General features: G+C 55.0%; 6 protein-coding genes across 6 annotated transcripts; 2 read left to right on the plus strand and 4 right to left on the minus strand.

Annotated features, from left to right (window-relative positions):
- Nucleotides 1-3,417: 3,417 nt before the first annotated feature.
- W97_00906 (uncharacterized protein) lies at nt 3,418-7,974 on the plus strand (the record flags this gene model as incomplete). Its single annotated transcript, XM_007778817.1, has 3 exons — nt 3,418-4,095; nt 4,318-7,794; nt 7,846-7,974. The coding sequence occupies 3 exons, from the start codon at nt 3,418-3,420 to the stop codon at nt 7,972-7,974; spliced, it is 4,284 nt and encodes a 1,427-aa protein (XP_007777007.1).
- Nucleotides 7,975-9,610: 1,636 nt separating this feature from the next.
- On the minus strand, nt 9,611-10,495 carry W97_00907 (uncharacterized protein; the record flags this gene model as incomplete). The annotated part of the gene is made up of 1 exon (XM_007778818.1): nt 9,611-10,495. One exon carries the CDS (start codon nt 10,493-10,495, stop codon nt 9,611-9,613), a length of 885 nt encoding a protein of 294 aa, XP_007777008.1.
- Nucleotides 10,496-11,129: 634 nt separating this feature from the next.
- Nucleotides 11,130-12,728, minus strand: W97_00908 (uncharacterized protein; the record flags this gene model as incomplete). The annotated part of the gene is made up of 6 exons (XM_007778819.1): nt 11,130-11,226; nt 11,292-11,454; nt 11,507-12,293; nt 12,368-12,464; nt 12,531-12,567; nt 12,635-12,728. 6 exons carry the CDS (start codon nt 12,726-12,728, stop codon nt 11,130-11,132), a joined length of 1,275 nt encoding a protein of 424 aa, XP_007777009.1.
- Nucleotides 12,729-13,569: 841 nt separating this feature from the next.
- Nucleotides 13,570-14,706, minus strand: W97_00909 (uncharacterized protein; the record flags this gene model as incomplete). Its single annotated transcript, XM_007778820.1, has 1 exon — nt 13,570-14,706. One exon carries the CDS (start codon nt 14,704-14,706, stop codon nt 13,570-13,572), a length of 1,137 nt encoding a protein of 378 aa, XP_007777010.1.
- Nucleotides 14,707-18,004: 3,298 nt separating this feature from the next.
- Nucleotides 18,005-18,745, plus strand: W97_00910 (uncharacterized protein; the record flags this gene model as incomplete). The annotated part of the gene is made up of 1 exon (XM_007778821.1): nt 18,005-18,745. The coding sequence occupies one exon, from the start codon at nt 18,005-18,007 to the stop codon at nt 18,743-18,745; it is 741 nt and encodes a 246-aa protein (XP_007777011.1).
- Nucleotides 18,746-19,104: 359 nt separating this feature from the next.
- On the minus strand, nt 19,105-20,347 carry W97_00911 (26S proteasome regulatory subunit rpn-8; the record flags this gene model as incomplete). The annotated part of the gene is made up of 3 exons (XM_007778822.1): nt 19,105-19,767; nt 19,831-20,102; nt 20,164-20,347. 3 exons carry the CDS (start codon nt 20,345-20,347, stop codon nt 19,105-19,107), a joined length of 1,119 nt encoding a protein of 372 aa, XP_007777012.1.
- Nucleotides 20,348-20,617: the final 270 nt, after the last annotated feature.

A 20,617-nucleotide genomic window follows, 5' to 3' on the forward strand; every position in this document is an offset into this window, starting at 1 on the left:
GCGGTTAGGTGTGGACCCAGAGGCGAGTCATTGAAGAAAGTGGTTTGACTCAGGTACCCACCTATGCCGTAACATGACCTGCGGTATGATCTCGATAACACGTTGCAGTATATATAATGCGGCGATCGGGCAGCTCTCCCAGCCCGTGATATACCGTCTCGGACCGTCCGACGCATCTGATTTTCTGTGGGAGTGGAACGAGGAATTTTTCGTGATGCTTGCACAAGACACGCTACATCGCCGCAGCCGCTTTCTTAAACCAGAGCCGTGTGATAGGGCCTTGGAGCAGGCCACTAGGCGTGTTGGGGCGAAATAGGTGTTGAAGCAATCGCATCACGTGGATGTATGTGAAAGAAACGGTGGCCAGGTGCAAGGCTATATAGCTGTATTCTCGCTGAGAGCTCATTCAACCACTCGAGTAGTCGGAGCAGCATGCACTCGCTTATGTGCTCTTGCGGTGACAGACCCAGGCGAGAGACACGTCGAGATGGCCGGATGCCGACCTCAGAAAGAGTGATACATCTCAGAAGCGATAAGTAGCAGATGTTTGACCTGTTATTCGAGCCTTTAAGCTAAGACCGGATTTGGGAGTGATGAAAACACCGCAATCATGGACATATACGCGTTCATAGCTGACTATGTTGCTAACCATTGCGTGTTGGGCGGTTGGAGCATCTTTCTTATATCAACAATGTGCCCGGACTGAGGCTGTGCACGACTGAGAAAATTACTTTAAGTGGAAGCGAGGGATGATTATGAGCAAAGAGTATCTGGACACGAGCTCCAAGTTCTAGCGTCACCATCGAGAAAATGGCACGGCGTCCGTGTAGACTGAGAGACCCAGATCAGACAACACTGGGTGCCTAATGAGTATCCGCTGTCGGCCACCGAACATTTTTATGCGCCGTACGATCAAGTCTTGCTGAAACGGGTCTGCAATGCTCAGTCGACGCAAGTTTAAGGGCTTACATTCTAACTTGCTACGGATGGCCCATCCAGCATGGGATCAAATGGCTATTGTCGGTCCTAATTAATTGTGAGAGAAAAGGGAATTTACCCTGATGTGACTCTGCCCCAGCATAAACTGGGTTCATTTGGATAATCTTAGCTTGCGGTAATATTTCCTAATGGAGTTGAGCTTACGAGACCTTCCGGTGGTTCGTTCGGTCGGCCCGCGCCGTTGGAACAAGGGTCCGAAGTTGGACCGCGTACAATATGGTCCCCCTTTGAGAATAGTTACACAGGCGGTGTGCTATGGGAAGAACTGCTGTTGCCGCGCAGAAACGCCAAAAGTCACTGAAAAGGGAGAGACATTTTCCAGGACGGACTTCGGCTGGACACGTCAGGCTGCTGCAACTTAACACACACTGGCAGGTCCTTGCAGAGCGACCCGAGAAGTAGTTCCGCCGGAGACAGATACTATGCCGCGGCCAATGGGCAGTTGTGAGCTGCGGCCCGTGGTTGCGTTCAGTGCATGAAAGGTAGACTTTCGACCGGCAAGCCGGCAATGATATGCAGGATAACATGATAGAAAAGGCAGCCCATCGAGGATCGTGCTTGGATCGAGTCTGTCAATAGGCAGGAGGTCGCAGATGTCGTGATATCCAGCGGTGGGTTTGTCGGAGTATTGCTAAATTTTTCTCAATTGGTTGGCCGACGTGTGTGATTGGTTGGCTGTCGGACTGAGTGAGGACCGCCGCCAAGCAACCGTAACGCCAAAACAGCTCTTGACACTAACATAAGGTGCACATCGTGGCTGTGTCTGCAGGGCAACTTCCTCGCAGATGCAGACAGCTTGCGTTGCTAGTTCACGCATCCGATAATGCCTCTGATAACCGTTAGTTGGGTGATTGTTGGATGGTGTTACGATATCGCGCACTCGGAGAATGGCGGGAGGATGCCGAATCTTTGCAGGCATACTCCGACAACGGCCCGTCATGCTGGGATATGGCTACCTTGACAATCAGCAACTGCGCCGGTGCGCATAATCCAGAGGTCAAAACTTGACGAAATCATCCCGGATGAGTCCAGCGGGCGCCTCCAGGCCGATGAGGCGGCATTGCGGTTTGTAGACGAATACGAGCAACGGCATGCTGACAGCTAGGGGTACAGTACAAGAAGGTACTTGATGGAGTCCAAATCTCGATGGAGGTTCTGAGTCCGTGGCAAGTTCTAGTGCCATCGTTCACCAGCGTTGTTCACATTTCAGCTGGCAAAGAGGTTTCCCTGTCCTCCGGACAATAAGAAAGAACGCTGAGAAAGGAGTGTACCTTGCTGAGAGGCGCTTAGTCGTACTGAACGCTGCAAACTGTTCCCTCAGCCGGGTCAGGGGGGCTAGAAGCGCTCGAAGGGGGCTGTTGTTGTGTATGAATTCTAAAGTGATAGTCGAGTGACCTAGTACTTTTACTTGTAGTAGACTAACAAAGACGCTCTCCCAGATGGGCCAGTCCTTTCTGAGTTGAGATATGTCACTATCCAGTCGGCCATACTCCGCAGTATCTTCGTGCTGACGACGCATGGTATGCTGCACCGTCGTCTGCGATGTGTCTTGGCTTGCACACAAGGTACCTGATACATGACCGGGTGGTTCGACCTCTGGTAGCGGCGCCTGCAGCCACGGTCCTCGCCGCTTGATTATTATGGCTCAGTCCAGGGAAAATTCAGCCCGCAATCCCAGCTTCGGCTGATAAGGAGATGTTGGAGAAAGGCAGGCAGCGTGGTCCAGAGGGCAGCAGTGGCTGGTGTACTTGTACGGTCGATGGCTGACGATCGGCTGCCGTAGCCCAGCGCAGGTGCAGGCGCAGGGAGGGTCGCCTCGAGCAGGTTCAGACGAGGGACAGTGGGGGCTTTAGCGTCTTCTCCGCAATGCTCTTAGATTCGTGTTTACTGATCGCCTATCATCACCGCGCAGCCGTTGCATCTCGAGGTTTTTTTGCCCGCACATCGACGGAGGCGGAAACCACTGTCGTCTTGCTGAATCACGTCATCACACCAGAGACCTTTGCTGGCCATCACCATACATTTGTTTCGAGGCATCCGTGTTTGAGCGAGTCGCCGAACCGACATACCGTCGCAACTTTATCTCGACGCAGCCCGCAGGGACCTAACCATCTCCGCACTTCGATTTGCACCACCGAACTCGGCGGCCCATCGCGCCCACGCTGCGTCGCTTCATCACGCTGCTTCCACTCTTCCCATCTCACCATCTCTCTCGACGAGTGCTGATGGCATTGCACTCTTGCTGACGCCAGCACCAACTTGAGCCTTCGCCGGCGTCTACGCCACGCGGACGGATAGAGACCGAAGTGCGGGCAGCGCGCAGTTCGAAGCCCTGGGATCTGTCATATCCGTGGCCGGCCTAAAAAGACGAGTCCCAATCAGAGAAAGAGGTGGTACTCGCAAGGGATGGCATTCGACATGGCCTTCAACAGCGAGTCGTTCAGTCCGCTGGTGGTGGATCAGGACACAGCGGCAGGGTGGAATAACGGCAACGACGACTATCTTTTCGACAGTAGCATTATAAACACCGACCAACTCGACGACAACTCGCTTTTTGGCACACCAGGCACGTTTGGAAATGCGCAGCCTGCTGCTACACCAGGATTTCTGCACGGATCGCCAGAGAGGCCGAACGACCCGTCACACGATCCGCCCAAGACCGGCAACCGACAGCATGGCAGCCTACAGCCGCGCTCTGCGCCCTCCTCCACATCCCCAGAGAGCTCGAGTCAAGACTCCGCTTCAGACACGTCAAGTAGGCGCAAGCGCAAGACGACCTCGTCAAACTCCTCCCCGTCGGCCACCTTCGGCTCTGGGGACCGGCAAGATAGAAAGGACTGGTCTGCCAAGATGGATACGATGGTGAATACAGAGAACAGCTTTGGGAATGGTGACGCAGCTTTCAACTGGGTCGAACCCTCAAAGATTCTCTCCATGGATACGGATCTGGACTCCATTAACAGGACTATGGAAAACCATTTCGATTTCGAGAGCGCTGCAAGCAGTCCTGGTGCTTTTGGGTTAAATAGCGCAGATCAGTCGTTTATGGGATCCATGCCTAACCAGCAGTCGGTTTACGGGCAACACGTGCCACAGGTGAGCGACTATCTCATTTCTGAAACACAACTCCATAGCCTTATCTGGCACAACGAGGAAGGAGTCACCGTTCCTCGCGTTTGTTGGTTTTAGCGTGTTGGTGGAATTCCTTTCCAGGTCTCGAAAGAGCCTTCGTATCCTCGCCTCTGCACGAGATCGACACTGTCGAACTTGCTCTGGCTGGTCGTGGGTTTGAGCAGAACTGTATACTGACCGTAACAGGCTATGCCTAGGAGCACCCGGTCTGGCGCTTTCTTCCTTGGCTCACGGGAGAACTCTCCTCTATCTGCGGCGATGGCCACCAGCCAAGAGGCATCTCCAGCGGATATGTTCAACACCGCCCCTCAATGGGCTCTTTCGCCACAAAACATACTGATCAAGAGCGAGCAGGTGTACCCCAATGGACTTCCAGCCATATCGCCATCCCCGATTATGCCTAATCTGCTAATGCAGGGTATGGAGACAGGCAGCAGTCCGGCGGCAGCACAGCTGCACATATATCCAATTGCGTCCAAGTCGCGTGTCGAGACCCAAATCAACATCAGAATGACTCTCTATCCAATGCCCCCGGGTGTCACTAAACTTCACCTGCCAACACACACCATCTCGAAACCAAAACTGCTCGCCAAATCTGCCACTCCAGCCCCCGATACATTGGAGCTCCACACCACGTTAGTGTGCACCAGCGCTATGGACAAGCCCCACTTCAGACAACGTGCCTTTCAACGGGCCGCTGGCCTCGATGAAATGGAGATGAGGGTGGATAGCAGGCGAGGATCCTTCGAAGGGAACCAGGATGACGACCCTGACAGCCCCGACAAGACAGAGAACGGAGGGGAAGTGCGTATCTGCACGAATTGTATGAACCGCGAGCGCAAGCGTGCTGGGCGGAAGAGAGTCAAGAAGCAAGAAGACGAAGAAGAATGGTACAAATACGAGCAGGATAGGGTCATTGTGTTCAACACCAAGGAATACCAGGACTGGCAGCCTCCGACCGCACCGAAAGAGAACGGGGAGGATGTCAAGTTCCCTGAAGGTGCTATGCAGATCAGTGCCCCCATGCGCATCGCGTGCTACTGCCGTCACCACAGCGAAAAGATTGGCTTTCAAGTCATCTTTACCATCAAAGACTGGCAGGGGCGCCTAATCGCTCAGGCTATTACGGACTCCATCCTGATCACCGACGATCACAAGACGCACAATACCTCCGGTTCCATTAATGGCCTAGCTGCATTGGCAGATTCTGCACAGTTCGCGTCGGATACCATTGGCTTTCCTGAGCAGACGGAGATGATGCCTTCCAGTCTTCAGACCTCACGACAATGGCACTCGACCAATAATCTTGATGCCCTGCGCCGAAACCAACCACAATTTGCCTCGTCTCAGAATCTTGTAGGGTTGCAGAACTTCCATTCTCACAGCACAAACACGTCGGCGACGCCACGTAATCTGTCACGTCAGGCATCTCCCTCGTCGCAGTCGGGCCCGAACAAGAAACGCAAAGGAAGTGCTTCCTCCGCACGTCCGATACCTCCTAGCTTGAGCATGACGCGTCTGAACGACGCTGCGTTGATACAGATGCCTCCAGTTGCATCAGCTGGGCCTGCCATTGCCGGACTATCTTCCAATCCCTCGCCTTGGGGGCCTAATGCGGGCGGCTTCCGTTCTCCAGAAGACCAGTCGTTCCCCATGGCGCCAGTCACTGTTCCTCACTTCAGCACTGGGCCACCAACACCAACCAGCAATCCCGGCCTCATTACACCAGGCCATCGGTCGGGAAGCACGGATTATCCTTTCCAGTTCTACTCCGCACCGAGTTCCGCACATCCGAGCAGGGCTGCCAGCCCGGTCGCAACAAACAGGCCTGTCATGAGCGCTTTCCAGCAGCAGCAACAGCAAGCTCAATTTGCTACCGGTCTTGGAAATGCCATGAATGGCCTACAGTTTGGTGGCGATCTTCAACAGCAGCAACAGCAGCAACAACAGCAGCCGCAGATACAACAGCCCCAGCACCAATCGTCTTCGCCAAAGCTACTCAAAGTATTGCCGAGCGAAGGGCCAATAACTGGAGGGATTGAGGTTACCTGTCTGGGTACGAATTTCCATCACGGACTGGAGGTCTTCTTCGGAGACAATGTCGCGACCACTACCACCTGCTGGGGATCGAGCTCGTTGGTCTGCCTCCTTCCACCAACGCTCCGGGCTGGTCCTGTCCCAGTGACTCTCAGGCAGAGAGGTCCGCTAGGCCCTGCGCCTCAGCCCTCCGCTCCTTCCACATTCTTCAACTATGTCGATACTGCTGAGCAACAGCTCTTTGAGACGGCTTTGAGGTTCCTTTGCCATAAACAGACCGGCTCTACTGACAACTACCAGCAGTTTGCGCGTAGTGTCATCAACAGTGCAGCGACATCATCGTGGGGACCGCCAGCTGGGCAAGCGCTCAATTCAGGAATGCAGGGCTACCAGGCTGCAACCCTCCGTGGTGCAAGCCGTCAAGCAATCGACACCGAGCAGACTCTGGTGAATTGCCTGGAAAAGGCCGATGTAGACGAAAGTCCTTACGATGCTCGAATCAACATGAGATCGGCGACCGGAGCTACCATGCTTGCGCTCGCAGCCAGCTTGGGTTACAGCCGCTTCGTTGCGGGCCTGCTGGCTCGAGGGGCTAATCCCGACGCCAGAGACAAAGGCGGCTTCACTCCGCTCATGTTCGCTGCGATGCATGGTCATGCACAAATCGTGCGGCGGTTGATCTTGAGGGGCGCGGATCCAATGATGCGCAGCCTGCGAGGTTTCATGGCTGTTGACTTCGCTGCGTCTGACGAGATGCTGAACGCATTGCAACGGGTTCAGCACCACACACGGAGTCGTAGTGCCGGTGCGTACTCACCACGTGGTCGTACAGGAAGTGGTACATCAGTACACTCAATATGGAATCCGCCATCACCAAGTCAATCAAGCGGCTATTCGTCAATGTATTCCGACGAGGACGAGGAGCAGCATTCGAATCGATCAGCTACGCAAGCACCGCCGGAGATATGGATACAGTCAAGGCGCAATAGCGCTGCTTTGCATTCCAACGATGTACTTCCGCTGAGCAGTCCTCCCCTGGATCACACTCGACCGATGTCACCCGCGACCGCCATGGCTGCATGGGGAGATCACCTGGCCACGCAGCTCCAGCAGTTCCAGCAAAGCATGCAGTGGCATTTACCGAACTTCCAGTTGCCTGCTTTACCACCAATGCCAAATCTTCCTGACTATCAGGCCTACCCGGTGGTTCGCCGAATAAGCTCCCTGATGCCGCATACGATCCAGTCACGATCTGCGTCTGCGACGAGCGATGCACCGACTGTGACACCAACCAACTACAGCGCGCGCGACCTCTTCTCCACTCCCGTTCTTCCGCCATCGTACGAGGAGATCTACCCGGAGAATGCGCACAAAGACATGGATGTCAAGAAGTCTTCGATGCTTCAGGTTGCGGCCGAGACCTTGCTGGACCAGACATGTGCCGAAAGGTTCGATGCTGCTGATGCGGACGGCTCATCAAATGTTGCACCAACCGGGACGCTTGCTGAGATTGATGTCAAGATTGGGAAGAAGTCGTTGTCGCGGGAGCAGCAGCAACAGCTCCGTGAGGCTCATGCGCAGCGGCTCAAGAAAATCCGAAGCGATCGGAACCTGTTCTTCCTCTGGGTATATCTCTCCTTGAGTATCCACCCCTGCTTGTTACTAACAGTTTTGCAGCTACCACTCTTGCTCATTATCGTCATCGCAATGCTTACAAACCGCATCCCCGAGTTCATCAACAACGTTTCGAAAATTACCACCGCGGCGCGCCAGTATGCCACTCGCCGCATTGTTGAAGTAGCGTAGCATAGCGCGTGTTTGTAATTACGCTTGTCCGTACTCCGCGCTTTCCAATAGAGCAGGGATGGGGTAGCGATGGCGTTTGGTTCACGCTGTACATGAGCGTTCTTTCAAGTGATGTACAGACGCGACTATCAGAATTGTAATGCTTGGTTATGAAATTCATGAGGTTTGAGCGGGAGGTTATCTGTCTCTTCTTTGGTCCATTAGCCTTTGCCTTTTCCACTTGGCATTGATTACTCTGGCCACTCTTTTGAGGCTTTGGTCTTCTCTAGTCCGGTTTAGATGACGAACCGACGGATTTGGCGAGTGTGAACTCCGCGAGTTGTTTCCCGTCTTTAAAGTCACCGGAGATTTTGTATGTCTATTGGAAACACCCTGAGATAGGAACCCGTTGGTGTTGTATGTGTTACTACCTATACACCCAAGCATCTGGTCTGTCGCTTACTTTCACTGTAGAATTATAGGCCAACTTGGTCAACGTGCATAAGTGCTGTGAACCATTCTTCCTGATGCAGTTCCTGCGTTCCCCTACGTTTCTGTCATCTGATCGAGAACTTTTCACTATCCGAGTAGAGAAATTGTTGCTTCGCCGTCACTAGCCTAGTTTCCAAGTTGGATCGGACCTGCTTTGCTAGGCCAATATATCTAGCTCTGTTTCTGGCTCTGCTTCTGGCTCAGGGCCCCTCGGTCGTTTTAGAACTTAATTGATGGACTTTTTCCTGGTAAAACAGAAGATGATGCTTCCTTCAGCGCGAATCACGTATCAGTTCTGCTGTAGTGTCCTCTTGAAGACCGCTACGGGCCTACGGCGCTGTCCTTCAACATCGTGGTCTCTCCATAATTTAGTACGCCTTGGAAAGCACAAGCGCATCTGCTCATGAGGACCAAGTTGCACGAACTCTGCACGCGTTCTCCACAGCTTTCCTCCCACTCAACAATCCTCACTAGATTAGAACCTCCACTATGTCCTACAACTATCGCAACGGCACACAGAGCCATCCAGTTCCCCCCTCCTCAGACAAAGAGCATCACACACACTAACTCAAACTAGCCACCAGCAGCGTCGAGTCCAGATCTTTCCCCCCTTCCCTGTGGCGGCTCTAGCCTTTCCAACCCGTTTCGAGCAAGCGACGAAATCTACCACCTGAAAGAACCCGGTCTCGTGGCGCCCTGAGCCTGTTGCATGCTCAGGTACCGAGACAACGGGCCGCTGCGGTCTGGAATGCGGGCGGCTTTGAGACATTTTCAAGGGGCCTGGAATGCGGAGACGGAAGCGGCGCTCGTGGCATTGAGACATTGTTCTGCCTGTCTGGAGGGCCGCCAACATTGGGGGACGAGTTTGGGGGGTTGAGTTGGTGGATGAGTTTGGGGCTTCGTGAAGTGGTCCAGGATTTCGTACAGTTGCTACAGTAGGGATCGCAGGATGGATTTGCATGTGCAAGTAACCACGCTTGTTATATAGTAAAGACGATGAAATGCACCTGAAGATTGTTTGATCCAAACACACAACACATTCCCCCTCTCCCCTAAATGGTAGGCCGTCAAAAAGTGCAAAAAATTACAGATGCAACTTCCCCAACAACAAACCCAGCCGTAGAGATCGTGAGCACCAAACCAGCAGAGTAAAGCCCCCCCACGTCTACCTCCCCGCCCGATACATCGTCCACATAGTCATCATTCTCTCCTGCTGGCCCTTACTAAACCCCTCATAACAAGCATCAGTGCTATAATCCATAAAATTATGAATCGCATCCGTGCCCTCCATATCCGGGCAGCTGTTCTTAACCTCGGGACACCCGTCCGTGCTCTCGCTCTGGGCGGGCGTGTCCGTAATAAAGTCGCCCTCGCCGTTGCACGCATAGCCCTCAAAGGTGTGCAGCAGGCCCATCCAGTGCCCCGTCTCGTGCACCGCCGTGCGGCCCATGTCGTAGCCCGTCACGGAGCCGCCGGGCATGGTGTTCGCTTGGATGTTGCAGCCGTCTGCGACGTAGACGTCGGGGTCGACGATGCCGCCGCCGATCGAGGACGGGAGCGTGCATTTGCCCAGAATATTGCCCTCCAGGTCCGTCTGGAAGTACAGGTTCAGCGTCTCGTAGGTGCCCTGGCGGAGCGCCTTCTTCATGGCAGCGTCGTCGTCCCCCGCGCCGACCGCCCACGCGTCGTTGACCGTCCACGTCGTGTTCTGCAGCGCGAACTTGATGTTCTGCGGGTTGTAGGCCGAGTTCAGCGCGTCGAGCTGCGCTTGCGCCATGTCCTCGCTGATCTGCCCTTTCTTTTCTTCGGTCGCCACGATGTGGATGATTGTCGGTACCGTGATTTCGCTCTGGCGTGCTGCAAGCATTGCGGCGCGCTTGCGGGCGCCCGGTGAGCCGGCGGCATGGTTGGTGTTCAGGGTGCCGATTGTCTTGATGAAGTCTTTGGTTGCCGCGTCGGCCCCTGTGCCGCAGTCGAAGTGCTCGTAGCGCTGCGAGGCTACGGCGGCGGCCAGGCAGGCCAGCGAGGCGAGGAGGAGAGACTTGAACATTCTGGGAATTGCTGTATACCGGGTGTATGGCGGACAGGAATGTGTTTCGGGGAGCCGGAGTGACGGTAGGACTCAGCAGCAAGTGATAAGATGAGTTAAGGGGAAACGAAAACGACGGATTCGAAGCTTGAAGCTTCTGGGCTTTTCTCTCAAGAAGACGTGACGGTGGTGGAGCACTTCAAATCAAGATCTGTGGTGGATACCATGCCTCATTTATTCCATCTCTTTCGAGGGTCTGGACTCCGGACTCACGACAGACAGCAAGCCTCACAGCCAGCCAAGCGCCTCAAGATCTGTTATTTATTAAGCGTGGCGCTCTACGGTCCAGCCAGGGTAGCTGTAAGCGGCCTGCAAACGTCTATTGTTGCTGTTCGGGACAAAGAGCCGCTCGACGTGGCCCCGGGGTCTAGTCCATTGCTTGAACGGCGAGATGGATCTTTCGACCTGCGGAGTAAGTACCCATACCTCACGACCTGTTTGCAGGGACTTGGAAGGTGCATCTTGTCATGGACGATTATACTGAACATACACAACCCGAGCGCCTCCCAGCGCTCTAAAACGCCTAGATTTCCAACGCCGGAGAACTCGATCAAACAAAATCAAAGGGTGAACATCGAGATATGAAACATGCACGTCAAGCTGAATCACCCGGCCGTGCACTTCGTCCGGTCGCAGTGGCCGTACTTGGCTGGTCGTTGTTCCAAGTGAGATATGTGTGGTCTCCGAGTTTCCTACATCGCCAAAGTCAGCTATCGTGTACAAGCAGGCTTTGTTTGGAACAGAAATAGGGGTATACCTTGGCTTGATGAGATGGGTTGCTGTAAAGATAGCACCGAGGAGGATGCAAATGCCCCCAACGACAACATAGGCGATGCCAAGGAACGGGTTCTTGCCGCCCATGACGGTTCTCGTAGATATTAAAATTGACTTTGTACCTCCATACAACGTCACGTTGAAGTCTGTAATATACCATTAGCGCATTGATAATCAGAGGTCGCAATGCTGCCCTACGGTCGTATATGCTCAGCTGATATCTCCCGATCGGCATCGACGCGGTGTCATTCCTCATTGCAAGCTTGCTGAAGGTTGGTAAACCTGCGGTTCGCATCCACACTTGGAAGGCTTCGTCGTTGTGCAAATCCGGCAACGGTTCCTTCTCGGTATAGCCGTTTGGGTACCTCTGTTCCCAGTTCCTGGGTGGCACGACCTGATCGATGGTGTATTTAGTTTCCTTGTACAGCTCTTTGTCACTGTCCCAGGCGATGCCCCTCTGGCTCATGTTGTAAGTCGGCTCTGCACCTGCGCTGGGATTTGTCAAATTTGGGGAGGTGAAAGTGTCGTTGAAGAGCGAATTAGCAATCAGTCCACACGGATAGTAGGCCTTTCCCGTGGCTTCGTCGACCTGAAGCGGATCGCAGTCACTCGCGGCGATGGATGCATTGCTCTGAGCATTTCCCATCAACTGCTGTGTGTCCAACGACTTCACGTATCGCCGATGGTTTTGGTAGAAATTTGTGAGGCGGTAGTAGAATAGTACTGGAGGACCGATGTTGTTCGGAATGTCGAAGCGCAGAGTGCACACAGCAACATCCGTCAGATTTACACTCCCCTCATGATACAGCTGGAAATGCCTGCTTTGCGCCCATTGTGCAGGCTGCGGGGTATAATTCGAGGCCTTGAAGCTGCTGTAAACGAGGTCCGAGGGTATATTGCGGAAGTCGCTAGGCTCTGGAGGGAAGCTTGCTGACAGGGGTGCCTGTGCGATGCAATTTGTATAGTCAATCGAGATCTCTTCAACCTTAGAGACGGGTGCAGAGTCAGCACAGCAGCTCAACCCCAACCATGGCTCTCTGAGTGCCTAGACCGACATACCTCAGAGCTGGCCCATATCAGAAGTCCGCCGATGGGCGCGAATATGATTCCGACCACGAAGAATAGCGGGAGAACAGTTTTGGGAGTGAGGATCGGTCTGCGGCGTTGCTGTCAGCGCGAGCTTGCGGGAAGATAGACGTTGTATAATGGTGGATGAGCATACTGCCAGGCCTTGAGTCGCTGCTGTCTGAAGGCAGTATCTTGAGAGAACGCGAGGTGTCAGCGCGGTGATCTTTTGTCAGCCATGAAGCCCTGGGTACCGCGTACTTGCTGGCCTTCTGCTTTTCGTCTTCTGTTTGTCGTCGCTGCGTGAACCTTGGCTTTCCGCGGAATCTGTATGCTGCACCTGGGTCGTCGACATGGCTTCTGTCCCTATGCAAAGCGATGCATCCGGTTGTTCAGGGCGGAGGGAAAGATGGTGATGTTTCGTAAGCGCAGGGCTGTTGCACGCCGGAGGTTTGGTGGAGCATGTCTTGGCCGGCAGCTGCTTCCGCCGCAGCCCGGCGATGCGCTACAACCTGAGTGCCGCAGGGACACCCAGAAATAGGACAACGTCGCTTTTACGTTATTCTTGCACATCTAGAAACATTAAGGGCACAGCGGCACCCAGCTCATGAATCTTAGGGGGGCGCAGGGACATCACTCAGCGTCGAACGTGCTTGATCTACAGTCACACACAAAAGCACAGCACCAGGCTTCCATAGAGCTTCCAGAAGATTTCCGCTTGCATGTATCATTATCTCCTAAAGCTATCTACACAACCACAGTGACCGCGAGTACATTCTAAAAGCCCGTGCAACAGCCAAACGCCACGTCTGTGGCTTCGCCGGTACAATGTGCGCATCCGGTATGCTTGGGGGTATCTGAGGGGAGAGACGGAGTGGGGGCTGGACCCGAAATCCAGCTACCAACACAAAGAAAAACAATAGCGTCAGACTTTCATAGCCATGACGATGCATCAGGTGACTATGCCATACTGCCGGAAAAGAGAGAGGCCGTAAACTCCAGGTCGTGATGCATGCGGTACAAGAGTGCTGCCCGACAGCTGATGCAGTGATGTCCAGTCTGTGTCATGAAACTAATGAGTAATATTGAGAACGCCAGCCGCGCGGTGGATGCGTCGGAAGTGCCGAAAGTGCCATTGTGGAAACTATGATAGTGGTCGTGAAAGTACTTATCGGTCGACGAGCGCGAGGCTCCGGTTAGATGTACTTCTGAAAGAAATCGCGGTTGAACCAGCCAACTCTTTCGAAAGCAGACCAGAGTTTGCTGGCCTTATTGACGTCGATCTTGCAAGCCTGCTGAGCGTCCGTCTTCCGAAATTCTTTACCGATGCGCAAAGCATCAATGCGAGAGATGAATACGCGTCGCTTGCTGCAGAGGTATGTGGCGCAGGAGAGACGGAGAGTGGCGGCAAGTGTGACCTCGGCCGGATGAAGCAGATGTCTGTCTGGGTCGGTCGATAAGTCGAGCATCTGACCTTTCCAATCCGCCTTCAAACTCTTGTTGTCGCGAAGAGTGGCGAAAGCGTTGGGTGAGAAATCGGGAAGCGAGTGGTAATCGACATCGTCACGGTTGGCTGCCGGCCGAGGTGCCTTGGGTGTCGGAGAGTTCATTTGTTCGAAAGAGTCTAGCACTTGCACCTGTGGCGTACGCTTCTGACGAGGTGCGCGAGGTATCCGAGGGATGGCAAGCGCGGGCTTGGACTTGCGAGGGCCGCTGGAAGGCGCCGGAGCAATTCTTCTAAGCCCATTTGTGGACGCCGACGGCTTCACTACTCTGAACGGCTTGTATTTTGACAGAATCTCCCTCTCCCTCCGCATCCAGGCTTGTGGGTCTCTGTTGTAGTTCTTTGCCACCGTCGAGACGAACAGGAGGTATTCTTCCTTTGTCGGTCGACTGGCCGGGTCAGCGTCCTGGCTCTTGCTGATGTGTTGCGAGACGATTGCTTCATGCTGAGGATCGAAGTGTTCCGATGGGAACAGTGTGAAGTCTTCCGCGGTCGGTCGATCGCTGTCGAACAGCTGTGGATCGCGATCGTTGTTCTCCACCGGCGCACGCGCACTGTCCTTTCCCCCTGCGGTCAAAGGCGAGATAGGTGGCGATAGTAGCAGCGACTCTTTGCTATCGAGGCCTTTCGATGAGGATTGGTAGATGATGGACTGCATGCGCGTGGGCGCAATCTCTGAGGAGAAAGAGGAAAGCGGAGAGCGATTCATCGTCTGCGACATTGGAGAATGAAAGCTGTCGCCTTGCCTTGTCTCTGGCGGAGACAGAAGCGATGAGAGCTTCAGTCGGTTGTCTTTGTGTGGAGGATACAGTGAGGTTGAGAGCGCCATTGAGAGTGGCGCGAGAGATGGAGGTTGCGATTGAAGCCGCTGCTGGTGATGTTTGTGCGATGTCAGCAGGCAGCCGGATGCGCAGAAAGATGACGAGGCTTCCAGGTGTTCTGCGGTCAGCGAGGTGAAGTGGCGAATTGAGCGGACGACACCGACTGGGCGCAGCCTTCTTTATGTGCTGGCTGTCGAGCTGACGTGAATGGTCAATGGAGAGTGTTACAGGTACTGAGTTTTCGCGAAATGCGGTGCCCTAACAGGGTTCGGGTTCCGCTCAGACAGAAGAAAGTTGTGCCTTGTATCCTGGGTAGCAAGTTGGGAGTGACTAGTAGGTAGGCAGCGTCGCACGAGCGTGAAAGGTTTCTACAAGAGGCCCCGCGGCGAAGGCTGCTTATGAGCGACGCCGATGCCTGGTGGCTGTGTGTCTCAATCAATAAGATCAGGCTGCAGGTGAAGTGACTAGAATGGCAGATGACTGGTTTCAAGTGATGGGTAATCAGGCGCGCAAGACAAAGGAAACGCTCGCAAAGCGAGTTTGTGACAAGCTGCGAGGTACCTGCCTGTGCATGTACATCCAGCCTGAGGGCATCAGTCAGTCAGGCACCCATTGGCAGCCGCGACATACGCGCCGCATCTCCGTGTGGCCGCGGACGTTGGGAAAAGTGGGATGTGTCCCTTTGGACGGATGCGATGGATGCTGACGAATTGACTGTGGCATGTTGACGAAAGTGTTGGAAGGGGGCAGAAGGGCCGGCCAGGTGTGGCAGTGTACGAGGCGAATTGGTCCAATTGCCAGCTGGCGCCTCCAACACGACAAGAGACGCCGACCGAATGACTGCTTGATCCCTCCACCTGAGGGCTCACGACGGGCTTGCGCAGCGGTGGATGGTGTGTTGAGTTCGCTTTCTGAGTCAGGCTTGTTTCCAGAGCTGGCCCCTTTAGCCCCCCCCCGCTAAACCGGGGCCCGACCTCTGCCATCCGCGCCGTCATGTGAGCACCTCCTCCACCATCCCTCAACAACCGTCGATGGTGCATATAGTTCATTGCTCGACATCTGTCAATTGCACGGCAATGCACTCGCGACGTTACGAGCATGTCTGGTGGCGTTGTTCTGGCTCAATTGGCCAGCCTGCGAGCCCAATTGCATCCAAGGCTCTGTCTCCTACACGTGTCGCAGCAGCAGGAATGCCCGGATCCGGTCTCAAGGAAGGCCACAGGAGTCACTCGCCTTGCCATCCCATTCGCAACGGTACCTACGCATGCCGTGGCCTCCCTGTTTGCTGCCTACGGACTTAACGGATGACGACTACCCTAAAGCGAGGCTAACCGCAGCGCAACGGGTTATCCGCTCGCTCTCCGTCCCGGGAGGTGAAGCGCTCAGCGATATCTCCGTGCTGTTCAGCTCGTACGAGTACTGGAATTGACCCCGGAGAACGCGGTCACATTACTGACAGGTGGGGTTGTGGAACGGGCAGACAGCAGACCCGTGGATATGTCAATGCGACATGGGTGTCAGGCTGCTCTCCGCGCGAAGCAGCTGTCAGGTTGAACCATGATTTGTCTACACCCTAGTCGCACCCGATCCGTCAACTCTACATTGCCACCTACCGGACCAAGGCTCACCAAGTGCCCGAAGCGTAAGCGAGAAACGGATCCGGGGTAAAGATCCTCTCCGCGGCCCCTTCAGCTCTTCAATTCAATTGCATCATCATCGCAGTTGGTGGAGCATCTGACCGTTTGAATGGCTGGACCAGTGAGTGCTTACAACCTCTGGTGTTTTGCATGTGAACATTAGAAGCCAGGCCTCAGCTGAGCCACGAGACATATCTCACACTCCTCCCTCAATTGAGCAGCTGAGAAGTGCATGAGATGCACACACTCCTCGTTTGAGGTCCATGGATCCAAGTCATGCACCCATATCGATATCGGGTAGTAGCATGGATTTAGTCGGTGTGGTGGTGTGGAGAGATAACCTTAAGGTTATCGCGGCTGACCAAATCCGTGCACTGGCTGGGCTGTCACCAGGCATCGGCGACTGTCCAGGTCTCCTTTCCACGGTTCTCCAGCCCCAATTGGCGAACGAGACGGAGACCGAAGCGCAGCCTCATCACCGAAGCCCGCGGACCCGCCCTTCGCGATCACAAAACTAGGGATCGATTCTCTGCTGCGAGCGCTATGCAAGGCTGCTGGCTCAAACCGGGCGGCCTGCACGACACCGCGATCTGACCTGGCGCATGTCCGCTGTCCGGCCCGCCGTGCCATTGGCGATCACCATAGGCCCGCCGTGGACGCGCCGCCGCGGGCTGGCGTCTGTTGCCCTGCAGCGACCCTGCATGTGATGGCTCAGGGTCATCCGCTTTTGATGTTTTGAACTTGGACGTCGCGCCTTGTTCGATGCACCATGTTTGAGCCTGTTTCGGTGCCAAGTTTGCGCTGCTCCGTCATCGTTGCACAGAAGTTGGCCGCTATGCAGCTGAAGACGTCCAGGGACAACGGCGCCAGCGGTACAAGGCGCCCTGACCGGTGTTCTGCAAGGAGATGAACAGCACTGTAGCTACTGTAAGGCGCTCAACCAGGGGTAGGATGTGCCTGTTGGTTGAAGCAGCTAGTTCAGGCCGACTTGAGTATCGAGCATCCAGATGAAGATAAGAACAGGAAGAAAAGCTAGCCGCCTTGACCAAGCACGGCTGCAAGGCCGAAACCTTCAGGTCGGCGGGGTCAGATGAGGTTTGGACAAGGTCAGGGGAGCTTCGACGAGGTCGGATGAGGTTTGCGACGTTCTACGCAGGCCTTGCGACTTCCCAATCCGAGTCATCTGGAGCAAGGCTTCCGACCACAGAGCACAGGGTAGACCAGACTCCGCTATCGTATCTGTTCGTCTCACAGGAGCGCTTTTGGGAGCGCTGAGGGACCTGTCCAAGTTATGCCTGGCCATATCACCCGCGTGAACTGACAAGCTGTTTCTCAGACGCTCATGCCAGCACGTGATCGAATATCAAGCCGCAAGATGGGGTGTTGGCGAGTGCCCAAGAGCAGCTGTAAAATCACACTTTCTCTCTCTAGATACTTTGGAATACAGGTGACAAGATCGTAAGAAACACAACGTGGTCGATGTATTCGACATTCACGTGACCGATTAGCTGCGCGTCTTCCGGCGACCTTCGCGGACCTTTCCCCCTCCTCCCAAGGACACAAACACTCGAAGCAAGTCCTACGCCATTTGCAAGCCCCTCAAGTCCCCACGACGCAAAAGTCTCCTTCTCTCCGACCCAAAGCTTCACCACCGAACAATGCCCCCGCCATGGCCTCTAAATCCACCCTCCCCACCCCCCGCGCCTTCCTAACCGACCTATTCTCGTCCCTACCCGCGCCCGCGACACCGTCCTCAAACCCCGTCAAAGATCTCAAAGGCGCCGACAAGAACCTCCTCCTAACCCTCCACGTCCTCTTCCCCAACGAGTTCCTCCCCGCGCTCGACCTCCTCGACCGCGGGCTAGTCACGCGGTTTCGCATCCGTTCGGACAGCGCGCCCAGCTTCCACGCAGCTCCAACAGCTCACGCAACGGCGGGAAACGCTGGGACAGATGCAGAGGGTGCGGCACAAGCTCCACGCCCAGACGCGGAAGTAGTCTTGGAGACCGAGGAAGAGAACGAGGCGGCAACGCTCTACTACGTCCGCTCCGCCCAACCTCCCCGCTCCCGCTTTGCTTCGTCCAGCGCCCACGACCCGAGCGCCACGCACTACGAGGTCCGGCTCGTGGCGTGGAATTGCGCTTGTCCTGCCTTTGCGTTTGCCGCGTTTCCGCTGTCTGCTTCGAGCGCGGATGATGCGGACGGAGCAACCCAGGGAGGAGAGGGAGAGGGAGAGGGGCAAGACTGGAGCTTTGGAGGGCTGAGTTTGGGAGGGGGTGGGGCGCCGGTGTGCAAGCATTTGCTTGCTTGTGTGTTGGTGGAGAGGTGTGGGATGTTTGGGCAGTTTGTGGAGGAGAGGGCTGTTAGTGTTGAGGAGGCGGCGGGATGGGCGGCTGGGTGGGGCGGGTAAGGGGTGTTTGGGACACTGGAATGGGAAGCATGAGCGTGGAGAGGAGGAAAGTTGGGTGGAGGCAGATAAGTCTGAAGACTGGGCAAAGAAGTCGTGCCAGCTGGACAGTGGCTGAGCGACTGCACCGGTTTGGCTAGAGGGGCAGTGTTAACGCATTGAGGAAGAGTTCTTTGCCGCAAAGAAGTCCGCTTCCACAGCTTAACAACCTGGGTGAACTTGAACAAAGTTTTGATTAATCTATATCACGTCCAGCCAACGGATGAGTCCGTCACCGGCCTAGTAGCGCCCGGATGAATGCCATGTCCATTCAGCGCCAAAGTCATATACTACACCGGCACCCTGCAACCCCAGCCCATGCCTCATAACCTCCCATCCTTCTTCCTATCGCCCGTCGGATCTCTCCCCTTTCCCGGTTCCGGCTTCTCATCCTTCATGTCCTTATTCGGCACCCCATTAATCTTGACATCCTTATCCGCCTTGTTCCCAATCACGCCGTCATCCTTCTTTCCATTGACCTTATCATCCTTCTCCTCCTGCTGCTGCCGATTCTGGATCTTGTTCTCGATCAGGTCATGGAACGCCGTTATCGCCCTGATCAGACTGCTCAAGTAGATCGTCATGAGCTGATCATTCGTCTTGACGCTCATTGCCCGCGCCAGCTCGCTATTGTCTGTCTGGCTCGGCATGCCCGCGCCGTTGGCCAGCGCCGCGGCGGGCGAGGAGCCCATCTTCGGCGTCGAGAGGTTGGGCAGCAGGTTGAAGACGTCTTGGAGGTTGCCCAGGATGGCATGGTTTACGGGAAGGTCGCCGTCGAGCACTTTTTGCAGGTACTGGCCGATGTCGCGCAGGCGGAGGTGCAGGCCCTGGAGTGACTGGAGCTGCGAGGTTATGCGGGTGGAGAGGGTGCCGACGGCGACGTCGCGAATGTCGCGGAGGAGGTGCTCCACGCCGATCTCTTCGGCTTCTTCGGCTTCTATTATCGAGGGCGTGTGGACAAAGGTTTTGGATGTGGTGGTGCCGTCCTGTGGAGAGAGGCTGAAGTTAGCCACGCGGACCGCCTACTACCTATGAGTGAGTAAACTCACATCTTTGATCTCTTCCACGGCAAAATATGCGTCTGTCGGTACGCCGACCTCCTTCGGCTGCACATCGATGATGACGAGTAGCGGGTTGGGCGTGTATCGTTTGAACAGCTCGTTGATCTCCAAGTCCGACGCCCGTAGCTTCGGCCCAGAGTGGTACCATCCTATGAGCTTCTCTCGTGCGTTCACTTTTTTGAACATGTCGTTCATGGACTCGACGTAGTTGTGATCTAGGAACCATACTGACGGGTCCTTCTCGTCTTCTTCAAAGGGGACTAGAATAGGCGTGTGTCAGTTGTGAAGGCGCAGATGGGAAAGGGTGCGGTTGCGCATTACCGGCGAAGCTGTTGGATACCCGCACGTTCTTGCCATCGTTCTGTCCCAGGAGCACACCGACGACTCGTTTCCGGGTCCCTTTGGCTGAGCGGCCGTAGTGATCTGCTACGGAGAGGAGGACGAGAGGCGCTACGGATACGTTTCGTGTCACCAAGGACAGTGTCTCGGCTGTTGTCGCGGGCATCTTGGAGCGCAGTATGATCGATAGAGGAGGAGAGCACGTAGATTCGGAGTTCAGCGGTAGATGGAGAGCGAGGCGAAAAAGTTGGTGATGTTGATGCGGCTCTCTAAGGTGAGCTCCCGGAGCTTTGAACAGCGCCGCGCTTGCGCGCTTGTGGCGCTTCTTGATTTGGATCTTTGTTACGCTACAGCTGTTCACCCAAATAACGATGGTTCCTTGACAGTAGTAGAATTACACATCGACGTTAGTCTTGGGCCAAGAGTCGCGCGTATC

The sequence above is a fragment of the Coniosporium apollinis genome, assembly GCF_000281105.1.
Source record: "Coniosporium apollinis CBS 100218 chromosome Unknown supercont1.3, whole genome shotgun sequence".
Taxonomy (NCBI): Eukaryota; Fungi; Ascomycota; class Dothideomycetes; genus Coniosporium; species Coniosporium apollinis.